Source organism: Cyberlindnera jadinii (genome assembly GCF_001661405.1).
Source record: "Cyberlindnera jadinii NRRL Y-1542 unplaced genomic scaffold CYBJAscaffold_26, whole genome shotgun sequence".
Classification (NCBI taxonomy): Eukaryota; Fungi; Ascomycota; class Saccharomycetes; order Phaffomycetales; family Wickerhamomycetaceae; genus Williopsis; species Williopsis jadinii.
This window is the reverse complement of record NW_017963677.1, coordinates 52,004-65,994: the sequence shown is the minus strand read 5'-3', so window position 1 is coordinate 65,994 and position 13,991 is coordinate 52,004. Positions and strand designations below refer to the sequence as shown.

Genomic DNA, 13,991 nt, shown 5'->3' with positions numbered 1-13,991 from the left:
CAGATACAAGCACCATTACTGTGGAAAGCGTTGCAGTGATTACCATTGAAAGCTCTGAGGATGGGATGTCTTCCTGTCCAGTGTCTCATATCACCAGGAGGACATACACTGTGAAGATGGCTTGTGTCACCATCTTCTGTGAAGTTTGTGAAGTGGATGCTGCTATTATCACCAGGACCGTTAATCTTGAGGATGAATATTACGATGTGATAATCAGTGAGATAAAACCTATCGTTGCTACTCCTGTTGGTGCAGTTCACACTACTGGTGTTGTTGAGACTCACGATACTGGTACTAGGGCTGTTTTAACGCTGTGACTTATGGTAGTACAATTGATGGGCCATCTATGAATGCCGTCGTTCGTGAAAGCTCAATTCTGCTGTCAATGAGATTGTTAAACTACCAAGTACACAGCTTCTGAGAGTGCTGAGACTACAAAGGCCAGAGCTACTGTTCCTTTAGCCCTTCTTGTCGCTGTTGCACCAACTTTGAACCATTGAGGATCACGTTCCAAATATTGGTTTCCTGCTGGTAAGCTCACTCTTCTATTTATAAGAACTATACCGTGAGCTAAAACTTTCAAGTGTATTTGAATTGAAAAGACTCATACTGAGTTTAAAGAAACACTTTACTATCTAACAATCCACTGTGAGGCATTGAAGACCCCAGAAATGTACGCTAATTCTTGTCATCTCTTGGTTCCATGACTCTCTCTCACATATACAACATCGATTGTTGGTAAGATCTATTTGATTGTCCATATACACATGTTGAAGTGACTCTGTAGCCCATCATATAGAGAATTTGTAGTGTTTTAAACAGCTGCTATTCTCACTCCTATGACACATCTCCATCACTACCAAAGAAAAAGGTGGGCACTTTGGCCGAGTGGTTAAGGCGAAAGACTTGAATCTATTCGAGTGATCTTTTGGGATTTCCCGCGCAGGTTCGAACCCTGCAAGTGTCGATATTTTTTTTTCTGCCCGATGAAGCCGAAGCGGTTACCCGGTCGATAATAGCCTCCATCAGATGGTGTTTGGATGTTTACGACCCCATACCTAATTATCACCAGATATCAACACTATTTCCTCTAAAGAGAGCTACATCATACGCCTTGATAGACCCGTATGTAAAGTGCTGTATTTGGTAGTATAATGTGTTCTCCCTTCTTTGGTGGCTGGTTTCCCTGTTGCGCCACTACAATTTGAACTGTTGTGCAATCTTGATGCCAGTAGCGACGTTTTGAACCCTTGAATCAATCTTATAACCTTCTCTGTGCAACTGTTCAAGTTGTTCGCTAAGAGTTGCCATTGGCACAGTAAAGATCTCGATGAATTCGCCATCTTCCAGCTGTGGCACTGGATTCTTATTTCTCTCGTCTTCAAGGTCAATCTTCACAGTGATCAGGTTCAAATTGGTGTTACAGAAGCCGGGATCCGTGTAGATCACCATGCTCTTGGATAGCACCGTCCCATGGTAGCCGGTTTCCTCCTTCAGCTCTCTGATCGCAGTGGTTTCCACGGATTCGTTGGGATCAACCAACCCGGCAGGCATCTCGATACACACGCCGCACGTTGGTGGCCTGAACTGCTTCTCAAGGACGATTTCAGGGCCTTCTGGCTTGTCGATGATGGCCACTATTGCCACAGCATCAACCTCAGACCCCTCTGGTCTTGTAGTACGACTCGCACACTCCCAGAGACGAGCCTTGCCAGCTGGGTCCTGATACGTGATCTTCTCTAACTTGGTCCATTTGGCATCCTGCGTTGGCAGAGGTTCAATGCTAAGAATCTTTGCATTGCTTGGTGATCCTTTACTCGCTGGCATGCTCAAAAGACGCTTGGAAACCCTTTGAATTTGGCTCAGCTGTTGAGGCTTTAGTATCATTAGTTATATGTCAAGGTATAAGGAGCAAGCACAAAGCACTCAGCTGCGAAAAAATCACTTCCCCGAGAAAGTTGATCACACACGGACAAACAGACAAACAGACAAACAGACAAACAGACAAACAGACCAGAGAAATGGACCCAGAACAGCTCAAAGTGAAGATACAAACGAACCTCATCCAGTCAGGCGAGTACGATAGACTCTCGTCGCAGCTGAAGCTGAAACTGGCCGAGTCTGGATGGCTTGATGACGTGAGAAGAATGGCTAGTGGTTAGTACCAATATGCTCTAAGGATATGACGATACAATGCAACATGCCCTCGATTCCATGTACTAACGTTGCACGATCTATATAGAAGAGGTATCTTCGAGTAACACGACGAATTTCACAAAATTGAACCAGACATTAGAGCCAAAGGCACTGTGTGAGTCCCTTCAATGTTCACGGTTCTCGCAGCCTGACAGAGTCCAAACAAGCTTGATACTAATTATATGACAGCAATGGTACCTGAAAGCGTCAGAGAACAAACACTCCAGCAGATAAAAGAGTTCATAGAGAAGATCGTGGAAACTGAACAATGATAGTGTGCTAATTAGTGCTGTTGTACTACACGGTGACGAAAAATGATAGTTTCTCTTAATAAAACACAATTAATAAGAAAGTACACATAATAAAACAGTAGAAAGTTTCATAGAGAAAGAACATCAGTTGGATCGCAACGATGCTCCTCTTTTCATTCTCTCTTTTTCTCTTCTCTTTGACTCGTCAATCAAGTCTTCCTCTATCAGTCCCCCCACTACTAAATCGACTTTCTCCTCCTTCTTCAAACGCCATTGCTCTTCTTCTCGGGTTCGTCGTCGTCATCATAGTCCTCATCCTCTTCAATCTTTCTAACTTCAGGTTTCTCCACTGTCTCCTCAGCTCTTTCATTATCCTTTTTCCCTTCTTCAACTTTATCAGCTTCTGTAGCTTTCTCCTCTTGAAGACTACTCAAGGCCTCTTCACTTGGCTTGATACTGGGTTCAGCTTCCACTTCTGTCTTAGCTTCAGCTTCTGCCTTAGCTTCAACTTCCGCAGCTGGTTTTTCTTCGCTGTTTACGTCCCCATCGTCTGATTTGGATCCTGTAGTATCAGAAGGTTTTGTGCCATCCGCAAGGGTCTCAGCAGGAGCAGATATCTTAGCGTTCTCAGGTTCATGTTCAGGCTTCGTAACCTCTTGCTCTTCAACAGCTGACTCCTTAGGATCTGATGCATTGTTAGACTCCACAATTGGTGCAGTAGTATTAGCAGCGGAAGCATTAGAAGCGGATTCAGTACCATCAACCTTTTCGGAAGAGGCGTTGGCCTCCTGTGGTACAGGAGGGGTGGACACTTGTTCATCTACGGCATTAGTCGTAGTTGAAACGGCAGTAGTAGATTCTTGTTCTACTGGAGCAGTAGTCGTGGTTGCAGCAGTAGAAGTAACTGCTGAATTGGCATCGCCTGTAGCAGTGGTGTTAGGAACAATTGAAGGAACAGGTGCAGTAGTCTCAGCAGGTGTGGATGATTTTTCTTCAACTTGAACAGGGACATCAGGTACAGAAGTTTGAACTGGAGCCTGTTCAACAGGAACAGTTGGTGTGGTAATCTGTGGTGACGTCTGTTCAACAGATACAGCTGGAGGATGGGTTCTGGCAGGTTCCGAGACAACAACAGGTGTTTGGACAGGAACTGCAGCTGGAGAGGTAATAGGAGCTGCAGTGGAAGCAGCAATTGGAGCAGTTGGTGTAATTGCTGGAGCTGATGAATCGTTATGGACCAAAGCATGAACAGACTGAGACTGGCTAGCCGATGGCAACGGATTAGAAACAGGAGCTAACCTAGGAGGAACCTCTTGCTGCTCAATCTTTTTCTCATTTTCTACTTTATCATCTCTCAAAAAAGTCTTTTTCAACTTACGCTCGCCAACATCTGGGTTTTCCAATTCACGTTTACTTGGAGCCAACGACTTAACTTCATGTTGTGGCTGCTGCTGCTGAAGTGGTTGTGGTGGTTGTGGTGGTGGTTGGCTAATTGGAGCTGGTTGATATGGCTGTTGTTGAGGTGGTTGTAGCTGCAACTGTGGTTGATGTGGTGTAACTTGTTGCTGCTGTAAATGCTGCTGTTGTTGTTGCTGCTGCTGTTGTTGCTGTTGTTGCTGCTGCTGCTGTTGCTGCTGTTGCTGCTGCTGTTGCTGCTGTTGCTGCTGCTGTTGCTGCTGTTGCTGCTGCTGTTGCTGCTGTTGGAATAAGGGTGGCTGGGACTGCTGCTGCTGTTGACCAGCAATTTGTGGGTTCATCTGTAACTGTTGCAAATGAGGTTGCTGTTGCTGCTGTTGAGGTGGTTGACTCTGCTGGGAAAGCATCTGTTGTGGTAAACGAGGCTGTTGCGAAGGTGGTGGTGGTGGAAGTTGACCGTTAACACCACCCTCCTTTTGGAACTTCTGTAACTGCTCAAGACGAGCTTGAATGTGGGGATTACTTGGATCCAAAGTAGCAGCCTGTTTATATGCATCCAACGCATCTGTTATTTGGTTATTACAAGTCTCATAAAGAGTACCCAAGTCATACCAAACCTCAGAGATGTACGGATTCAATCTGATCGCACGAGTATAAGCATCAAGCGCATCTCTGTACTGGGAGATCTGGTAGTACAACACACCAATGGAGCACCAGAAAGTTGGGTTTCTAGCATCTCTGTTAACAGCTTGCTGGAATGCATCGTACGCCGAGGTATAATCACCTCTGGACATGTGAACCCTACCCAAATGGTACCAGGTGTGAGCATCGCTGGAGTCAATCTCCAAGGACTGTGTCAACAGTCTCAACGCAACCTCTGGATCTTGGAAACTCGAACCCTGTTGTGAGTACAGGCATCCCAACTGTTGCAACACTTTAGCGTGTTTAGGATTGGACTGTAGCACCTTTTGATATGCATCCTTGGCACCGTTGTAGTCCCTCTGCTGTTCCAAAACAGCTCCAATCTGGAACCACACGTCAGGCTGTGTTAGCGGAGCAGGAGGGTTTGGCAAGATGTATCTGAAGCATTCCAACGCCTGGGTCAGTTTGCCCTCGTGCTTGTAAATGATACCAAGTCTGAAGTAGATCTCGGATGCCTTGTCAAAGTTTGCATCCAACTCCAACACTCTTCTGAACGCCTCCTCGGCATATTCCAAGGAGCCATAACGATCGTAGAGGATACCAATCCCATGCCACAACTTCGGAACGTTTGGGTTGTTCAGGTGATACAGCGCCTGCTGATAGGCGGCATACGCCCGTTGTAAATCGTCAAGCATCAAATAGCAGTGACCCAACAGGCCCCACGTTTCACCGGCATCTGGCTTTGCAGTCAACGCTCTTTGGTAGAGCTCCGCAGCCTTAGCAAACATATCCCTTGAACGGTACAAGTTGGCCAACGACGTCAAAGCTGGTGCAGAGTTTGGAGAGTGTCTCAACGTGGCATCGTACGCAGCGGCAGCACGGTCAGCATCACCGAGGGACTCAGCTAGTGAGCCGATCGCTAGCCAGGTTTCAGCAGTGGCGTTGTTCAGCTCCTGTTCCTGTGCTGTGAACTGTTGCTGGGCTTGTTGGACCGCCTGTTGTTGCTGTTGTTGCTGTTGTTGTTGCTGTTGTTGTTGTTGTTGTTGTTGTTGCTGCTGCTGCACCGCCTGTTGATGCGGAGCTGGCGCTATGTGCTGTGGCATTGTGGACAAAATAACCAAAGCTTAAAGTACAGACAAACCTTCAATGGTGGACAAAAGCTATAACTCAGACTCTGCAAATACGGTGATTCGATTCGCGCTCTTGATGTCTGTCCGAGGGTGTGTGTATCGGTATTTTTATATCCTCAAGTTCCCCCTGTTGATTTGTATCGAGGTCCTTTGTATCAAAACTGAATAACGTGTGATCTTAACAACGTAAAGTTGTGTTTCTTCGACAACGGCCTTGAATCTTTAATAAGTGAGACGTTTTTTTTGAACAATTTTTTCTCAGGAGCTGAAAGAGACAAAACACGCCAACGATGAAAAACAAACAAAGAAAAAAAGAGACGAATCCTTCCGTTCAAGCGTTGTGTATAAGAGGCGTTATCCTTATCCTTCTTTAAGAGCGCAGAGAGTGTGCTTTCCGGTTTCTCGAGAGCTTCAATTGGTTGACGAGAAGAAGGATGTGGTGAAAAAAAACACAAAAAAAGAAGGAGGGGTGGAGCGGTTGTGTTGTTTTTTGTGCTTTGGCGTTGGAACTTGTTCTCTCCCGTTTGTGTGTGGACAATTGGAGATAAAAAATGTGTGAGCCTTGATGCCAAGCAAAGTTTGGGAAGCAGGAAAAAAAGAAAAGAGAACGAGAAGGATGGGACAAAAAAAGAAAGAAAAGAAAGGAGGTAAAGGAAAACCACACAAATGTCCCCTTTCCGAGTTCCAAGTTCCTGATGCACGTCGTTGACGATGCAGGAAAAAGTTTGGCTTCGTTTCTGCGTATGTCTATCTGTGCTCTGCCAAATGCTTTGACGGTTGTCGTGCATGGTTTTCAAAATGGGTTTTGAAGCTTCCATAGGTTTGTATGAATTAGCGTGTGTGCTTTGGCTAACAATGAGATGGTGCAAGGAATTGGCGCAGCTTTTTGCTCCCTCCGCTCACTGTCGTACAGGATCGAAGTCTTTTCGGGGAGGGAGGGTTTCAAGAGGAGTTGAGTATCAATATCTACGATAGTTTTTTTCTGTTGTTCCAGCAAGCCATAACGGTATAATTGCTATATAACGAGTCACAGCTTTGTAGGCTTATTTCAAAGATGCCCTTTCAATAACACACCAGATTGGGCAGGGGGAACAGACGTTGAAAGCCTGTGCTCAGCGAAGGCCACATGTAGCTTGTGGGAATTGACTCATTCGCACTTGTTCAACTGTAGTGGGAGTGACATTTACAGTGCTGAGGATGGAAGATTAATCAAGAGAAAATTGGAGCGTGATGGGCCATGCTTTTTTTTGATGTTGGCCATCGCCAACACTTCAAAAAAGAAGTTGATATCCCTTGGGTCATTTATGACCTTTGCGCAGAGACATACGTGCCTTTCGTGTGATGAGTTCGGTGTGAAACCACACCAAAAATGCTTACATCTCGAAGAGAGAAAGTGTCGTGTTTTCTAGTGGAGTGTGACTGTTTGTTTTTCCACCCCAGCCCTACCTCTCTCGCACTCGAAGAAGCCGCGTACATAGGTGCAGAGCGCAGCTGTTTTAGCCAAACGGATTTCTGTTGTACACGCTTTCCCAGATGGTTCGAGGGGGGCAGGACCAGCTGGTTGAGCAACCTTCAGCTTGATCCATAGGCAAAGGGAGAAGCAACGGAGAAACCCTGGAGCTGGCACATGGGAGGCAAAGATGAAAGCATGCTGAAAACTATCGGATTTGCCAATCGCTTGTGTGATGCGTAATTATGAACCCAAGGTCAGAAAAATGCAAAAGAAAAGAATCCAATGTCTTAGAGGCTTCTCATACGATCACCAACAACGATAGCACTGCGGAAAAAAACGCTACGGCTAATGAGTTGCGACGAAAAAGCGGAACCGAAAAGCTACAAGGGATTCGGTGATGAGTCAATTGAATCATCGTGTTGAGATTAACCATTCCAGGATGCGCAGACCTGTCCATATGTACGCATTTTTGTCCAAAGTCGACGTGGCCAGAGATTTATTGCTTGAAGCTTAGAGTATAATCAAAACAGCCATTGTGCACACATGGAGTGATGTTTAAACCAAGTGTTCGCTCAATTCTACAGATATTTCAGTAATCTCAACCGAAACGAGAAGCCGGCTCCTCCTCTGTAGAAGCCTTAAAGGCCCACTGTGTTCATAAATTTCCAGTTGATGAGTGATTCGCCCCCTATTCGACTGATTTACTCTCCAAAGAAAAGAAAGGACGAAAATACTGACACATGCCACATTGCCAAGGAGCCAAGACTTTTACCTTGTTATATTCCTGCACACCTACTTCAACTCAAGAACAAATCACATGTAAATGCTCAAAGCTCAAAGCTCAAAGCTCAAAGCTCTAGCTCCATGTCAAGCTCGGCTATTGGCGCATTGCCATCAGTAACTATTTTCGTTTTTTTTTGCGCAACAGGTCTGCTTTTGCCCCCCTGTTGTCTTCCCGTTTCGAATGTTAAATCCTTTGCATGAATATATCTTGGCGTGCGTATTAAGAGCCAGAAACTCACTCATTGATTTGCGCCAAGACTTGTTAGCGTTTGTGGCTTTTTTCTTTTTCGCTTTGCATATTTATTTCTTTTCGATCAAAATTAAAATTAGAATTTCCCTTACAAAATAACCCGCAGCAAATGCCCAAAGATTTTAGTCCTCCGCCAAGAGTTCTTTTCCGTAAAATTCTGGGGAGTCCCGTCTACATCCGCCCCTCACACGCACCAGAACCGGAAAGACCGACCCGTGGTCTCTGAAACTTTGGACAGGGAGAAACAGCTACAGAGTTTTATAGCTGTGCAACACGAGCACCTGTGCCGTTTCCTCCCGTCAGCAGTGGATGAGAGTCGGAGCTCCAGCTCGCCAAACTTCATCACGCATACATTCCGGCCTGTAAAGAAATGTGGGTGATGGATGTCTGCCTGTTGTAGAAAGATCGGAGTATTTGATCGTGTGGGCATTGTGTAATCTGCTCTTGTTCTTAGTCGTGGTGCTTAGTCAGGGTGCCTAGTCGTGCTTAATCGGGGTGTGTGATCGGGGCCACCTCCATGACGAAACCACGCATCGCGAAATCACGCATCGCCTAGTCTACACGGCTACTCAACGCTACTCATTGGCTCCTTCAGCTTCAGCCAAAATACACAACTCAAAGGCCTTCTGATGAACCCAACAGGACCAAACCCAATGGTACAATTAGCACGGTGCGTGGTTCAGTCAGATTGGATAACAGTACAATGAAAGATGTAAACTCTACATCGTGTACACCGCAGATAGAAGCATCGTGATTATAGCCCTAATCAACTAGAATACGGAGAACACTGGGATGAGATCTCCTCCACGTTGAGATCCTTCAAGTAGTTGTAGAAATCGTCAACAGGGACAAACTTACGCTCAACACCGGAGTACAAGATACGCAAGTGGTAGGAATCGTTGGACTCTTGGTGATAGAGCTCAAAAATGTACTCTGCGCCCATACCTGGCCATTGGAAGAATCCCAAGTCGAGGTATTTACTCAACAGTGCAGTCAGGGCTGAAATCGAACCGTCATGTGCGATGTTGTGTTGATAGATGACTTTTCTCTCTCCACTGATAACCTCTTGGAAATGGGAAGCCAGCTCGGTGGTGAAGTTACCGTACTTGTAAATACCATAATCGGTGGCATTGGGGTTGGAGTAGAAAGTGTAATCGTATTCCCAATGGCCCAGTTTCATAACGGTCTCGAATTGTGAATTCGTAACGTTTATCATGTCACCTGCACATGTCTTAGTCGACAAGTTATCGAAGAAATGGTCGATGGAACCATAGAATCCAGGATGAGAAGTTGCATTGATGCCATCCTGTGTGGCCAGCTCGTCATAAATGGTCATGTTTGTCTCATCGTACCACATTGGGGTTGATCTGATTGCTTTCTTCAAATCATCCGCTTGATGGCAGTCCAAGTTTGGTTCCAAGTTATCAACCTCACGCAACTCAGCAGTGATGTTGTCGTTTGGATACATTCCAGTGATTAACGAGTCGAAAACCTGTTGGGTGATGTTGTTGTTGGTGATTCTCCATTGGACCAACTCCTCGTCGTATTCATCAGGCAAGAACCCCAGTTCATCATGGTACAGCTGAAATAGATCAAGACCATGTTGCTTAGAGTCGACCTTACCGCCAGCGGTGATCTGCGGATAGCGAACACCTTCTTCTTTCACATCACCTGGAAGCATGTTCGAAGAGTATGGGGTTCTCTTCTGGTGTCTATGGATAACTTCGACATAGGCCAGCTTGTACTCAGACGTGACGTTTTGGTAAGACCGCTTGTTAGCACGAGGCATGTTGCAGTAGTTATAAGTCTCAGAAACTCCCAACGGAGACTGGGACCCCCAGTGGTATCCGAACAATGGACGTGCAACGTAATCTTCTGCACTGATTGGCTCAAGATGAGCCAGCGCTAAGGACGCGACAGAAGCGATTGTCAATGCGTATCTCATACTCCCTCGATGTTGCTGTTCTTGCTTCTTCTTTGGCGACAACTGGGGTTTTCTACCAAGGATATCCCAAAGGCTTAAATAGCACTTTTTCCAGGGTGAATAAATGACACCAGATACTCCGAAAACGTGGTCGATAGGAGATGTACTGAGTCCTATACTTTGTCTGCTGAACCCTCGTGCTTACTCTCACATAACCCAGAGTAAACCCTCTTCCTTGCCGATCAATGAGAGAATCAGCCGGCAAAGTGAAGTGGTCTGGAGCTCTTTTCATGCAACGTTTTGCAGTTAGAGTGAAGGAATCACACGTTTTCAAATGTTTTGGATGCAAATCGCTCAGCGAAGTGGCCGATGTTTTAGTCCAATCTGCTCCACGTCCTACAATGGCATACAGTGTAATGGGAAAACGTGCTTGATGTGATTCTTTGCTTCCCAAAACGGAAATGGTTATGAAGCGTTTGAAAAAAAGATGAAAATGTGGTGTACGGATGTAAATTCGGTGTCACGTGACAGTCAACCGGAATTTGGATTATGGTCACGTGATTTGGCTTCCCACCGTGGGTTTCTGGTGTGAATTTTTTTAATGCACATCATCTCAGACGATGAGCTCTTCCTAATCGAACAAACCTCACCGAATCAAATGTCGTTCCCACTGGGTAAGAAGACCTTAGAGGATACCAAGAAGTCTCTTGAGTCCCTGATTGCTCATGAAATCAAGCAAGGGAATTCTGGCCATGAATTTGTATACTTGGTGATCAATATGGAAAGGCCATTGACCAAGGTAAGGGACCATACACCACGAATAGTACCCATTCCCAATAGGCTTTCCCGCATATCTGAGCGTTCCGTGTTGCTGATAACCAAAGATCCATCCACGCCGTATCGTGATCCCCTGACCAGAGCAAAATCACCGACAGAGGATCTCTTCAAGGATATAATGCCTTTAAAGAAAGTGAAAACCTTGACACGCTCAACAAAGTCGGCTAAGAACATGCTGTCTGAGTACGACCTGATCCTTGCAGATCATCGTATACACCATCTGTTACCTGATATAATGGGTGAAGTGTTTTATAGAGCACACAAGAGGGTGCCCTTTGTCGTACAACTGGCGCAGATCACCGAGGAAGACATGAAGAAGCCCTTGAAGAGACAAGAACGTGTTGAAAGGTGTGATGCTCAGTACGTACTGAAACAGATGAGATCAATTGCTAAGAATACGTACTACTTCCCGTCGCGTGATGCGCAGATTGTTCTCAAAGTTGGGTATATCGATACCGAACCTGAGAAACTATGCCAAAACATTGGTGCGGTTATAGAGTTCCTTCACAATGAAAAGTTCCTACCTTCTGGTGGAGTGCTGAAGAAAAATCCAATGAAGGAACTCTTTGTAAAGACAAACAATAGTGCAAGTTTGCCTATTTGGGTAAAGAAAGATTGATTCGTAAGGCTATACGTTGTACACTACCGAGGATGCTTTTGAAAGTGAGGATTAACTCCAGTTTCACAGGCATTCCTCTGGTCACTTGATGGAAAAGTGACCATTCAATGTATTCCAAGCAACATATAGTATGTAATAATTAACAAGGACTGTATCACATATGGTCTGTTGTATTAGAATCCGTGACTAGGGCTCAAATAGTCCGTCTTGAAACAAGTAAGACCTGAGCATAGCACATCGTTTTAACGTTGATAGTCAGGTTTAATACGTATTCGTGCTGTCAAGATTGACTAGCTACATAGGCTACTTGAGTGAAGACTTCCCACGGGTATTCATGATTCCTCGTGAACGTAGAAATGGTGTTCCTCGTGGCTTGTGGAATAGCACCGACTAGTAATCAGTGACTCTCATGCAGTCGCCTGATGTAAAAGACTATGATCAGAAGCAATTAGTAACCTGAATCAAGGTTTAGTAAGCAGATAATCGAATGAAACCAGTGTAGTGTAACAGGAATACCAGAGAGGTGCTTTATATCTATCCAAGTTAGCCCATAAGAGCACGGCTATACAAAGGATAAAGTTGTCATCCATAGCTGTTGTCGGAAACTCAAATAAATATGTTCCATAGTATATCATAGAGGTCAGGTGACATGAAGCACATACCTGGATTGAATCAATGTTCCTTTATTCCAACTTTCCATCCCATATTATACAATCTTGAGTTGTTCAAACCCTTCAAGTAATCGTCTTGGAGTAAGTTGAATCTAGGTGTTATGGAGAGATTAAGCAAAAGGATTTCTACGATCTTTGAGATCCAACGTGTGGACATTGAAGTAGACTTAAGGCTACTTGTGCAAGAGAGAGTTAAGACCAGCCTTGAACGATGTGTGTATTAACACGATTAAAGATTAGTCATATGTCCAATTGCGACTAGATTCTGCATACTAAACCCAGTAGACTCAAAAGAAGCCATCCCCTCCAGTTCCTTCAAGAATTGGAAAGCCAGTGGCCAGCTCCCAAGCACCATTTGAAACCATAAGACTAACCATACGCACAGCGCACTATGTCTCATTCCAACAGCAAGAACTCATTGTCATTTCATACATTCCTGCATTCTTTTCCCATCACACATTAATCAAGACGGGCATGAATGTATCATTCAAGCTCAGCAGACGCACAATACGCACGCTACACAGGCCCAAAATAACCGACGACAACTACATTAGGGCGCTGTGTCACAAGAGAAGGCTTCTGTAAGGGCCAACAAAGCCTCCCAGTAGGTTGTTCCGCCTATCCTAAACAGAATAGCTCCTACAATCCAATGAAACCATACCTCATGCGGTACACTTCGTCGCTGTGTGATATTCTGAGGCAAAGCTGCGCAACTTGTGGTAACGGCACACTTCTACCTCGACATTTTCTCAATATCGGAACTTTAAACGGTATGTCGGTTTCCTCTTTCAGTGTTTCTAGTCTCTCCGGAAAAACGAGACTAACTCTAATGGACCATGACCATTTCGATCGTCCCCCAGATCTTGGTTGTGATCATAGCTTGGAGTGAGCAGCAGGACTCACGGTATCAGTGTATACTCAGGCTTGCTCAATACGCACCGCACTATATCTCAATAACAATATTGCACTGCCTCTTGAGTCTTGTATCCGTGAAGATCACAACACTCTGTGTTGGCCGCACGGTGTATGCCGTTATAGTGCCATATTGAAACATACTGGAGCCATGCGAAATCCTTCCACAACGCGAATCGGTACAACTTTTAAATCCCCTCCAGCCCCTTATTGATAGGGTACTAAACATTCACAGTTGGCATGTAAAAGTGACCAAACGCCCATGTGCTGTAAGGCTTGTGTTCTTTTGTTCAGTTGGCAGAGAGACTGAAAGGTTGGCCGTTGAACAATCATTCGATAATGTACAGCAGGCTGAGAGTACCAGATGACACATCAACACGTGGCGTTCACGTACTAATGCAGAGACGCTTAAAGGGGGAACGCAATGGGTGTGTGAAAGATATAGCTTGCTCGATGAAGCGGTGGACTGTCTAATCCTACGTTGGCTATCTGGGGCATTAAACGTGCCATTTATCGGCCTTGGTGTTACTGCGTACAAATGATATCCAAGGAAGGTATATCGATAAGGTGATTAGCCAATCACTGACCCCCCGTGATGTGGGTTCTATATATATACGGTGCTGTATCACGCATTTGGAAACACTGAGATATCACTACACTGCACAAAGCAGTCGCCAATACTGCCTCAGAGGTGCAAGCGCACTACCTAACTACTCCTGGCACGCAAGCAGTGCTGCCAAGCACGGTGTTTATTCTGGTGAAAGGTTACGACACTGTTGGGTAGCTATCTTCTCAAGAGTGTGTATGCTTGTGAAGGACGGTTGGTAATGTGGCTGACTCCGTTCAGTGATTTGCACAAATATCAGAAGTCCAATAATGGAACTTGCAGCCTACTGGGCACTCTAGA

The 13,991-nt window shown here is 45.2% G+C and overlaps 7 protein-coding genes and 1 non-coding gene across 8 annotated transcripts; 4 read left to right on the top strand and 4 right to left on the bottom strand.

Moving 5' to 3' along the window:
• Nucleotides 1–116: 116 nt before the first annotated feature.
• On the top strand, nucleotides 117–759 carry CYBJADRAFT_187285 (uncharacterized protein; the record flags this gene model as incomplete). The annotated part of the gene is made up of 2 exons (XM_020217253.1): nucleotides 117–291; nucleotides 415–759. The coding sequence occupies 2 exons, from the start codon at nucleotides 117–119 to the stop codon at nucleotides 498–500; spliced, it is 261 nt and encodes an 86-aa protein (XP_020067830.1). The 3' UTR covers nucleotides 501–759.
• A 115-nt stretch (nucleotides 760–874) lies between these two features.
• Nucleotides 875–967, top strand: CYBJADRAFT_t147. Its single transcript has one exon. It is a non-coding gene; the product is annotated as a tRNA-Ser (tRNA).
• YSA1 (ADP-ribose diphosphatase) lies at nucleotides 875–2,362 on the bottom strand. Its single transcript, XM_020216003.1, has one exon. The coding sequence runs from the start codon at nucleotides 1,885–1,887 to the stop codon at nucleotides 1,198–1,200; it is 690 nt and encodes a 229-aa protein (XP_020067829.1). The 5' UTR covers nucleotides 1,888–2,362; the 3' UTR covers nucleotides 875–1,197.
• Nucleotides 2,022–2,468, top strand: SUS1 (Sus1p; the record flags this gene model as incomplete). The annotated part of the gene is made up of 3 exons (XM_020213077.1): nucleotides 2,022–2,157; nucleotides 2,243–2,311; nucleotides 2,386–2,468. 3 exons carry the CDS (start codon nucleotides 2,022–2,024, stop codon nucleotides 2,466–2,468), a joined length of 288 nt encoding a protein of 95 aa, XP_020067828.1.
• Nucleotides 2,469–2,743: 275 nt separating this feature from the next.
• On the bottom strand, nucleotides 2,744–5,455 carry CYC8 (transcription regulator CYC8; the record flags this gene model as incomplete). Its single annotated transcript, XM_020212142.1, has 4 exons — nucleotides 2,744–2,821; nucleotides 3,101–3,597; nucleotides 3,862–4,005; nucleotides 4,186–5,455. Coding segments are annotated over 4 exons (1,989 nt in total), but the record flags the coding sequence as incomplete, so codon positions are not given.
• A 212-nt stretch (nucleotides 5,456–5,667) lies between these two features.
• Nucleotides 5,668–6,728, bottom strand: CYBJADRAFT_56712 (uncharacterized protein). Its single transcript, XM_020217792.1, has one exon. The coding sequence runs from the start codon at nucleotides 6,451–6,453 to the stop codon at nucleotides 5,791–5,793; it is 663 nt and encodes a 220-aa protein (XP_020067826.1). The 5' UTR covers nucleotides 6,454–6,728; the 3' UTR covers nucleotides 5,668–5,790.
• A 2,258-nt stretch (nucleotides 6,729–8,986) lies between these two features.
• On the bottom strand, nucleotides 8,987–9,925 carry CYBJADRAFT_121166 (phosphoglycerate mutase-like protein; the record flags this gene model as incomplete). Its single annotated transcript, XM_020212342.1, has 1 exon — nucleotides 8,987–9,925. A coding segment is annotated over one exon (939 nt), but the record flags the coding sequence as incomplete, so codon positions are not given.
• A 763-nt stretch (nucleotides 9,926–10,688) lies between these two features.
• On the top strand, nucleotides 10,689–11,718 carry UTP30 (Utp30p). The gene has a single exon (XM_020216002.1). It carries the CDS (start codon nucleotides 10,704–10,706, stop codon nucleotides 11,499–11,501), a length of 798 nt encoding a protein of 265 aa, XP_020067824.1. The 5' UTR covers nucleotides 10,689–10,703; the 3' UTR covers nucleotides 11,502–11,718.
• The last annotated feature ends 2,273 nt before the right edge of the window (nucleotides 11,719–13,991 follow it).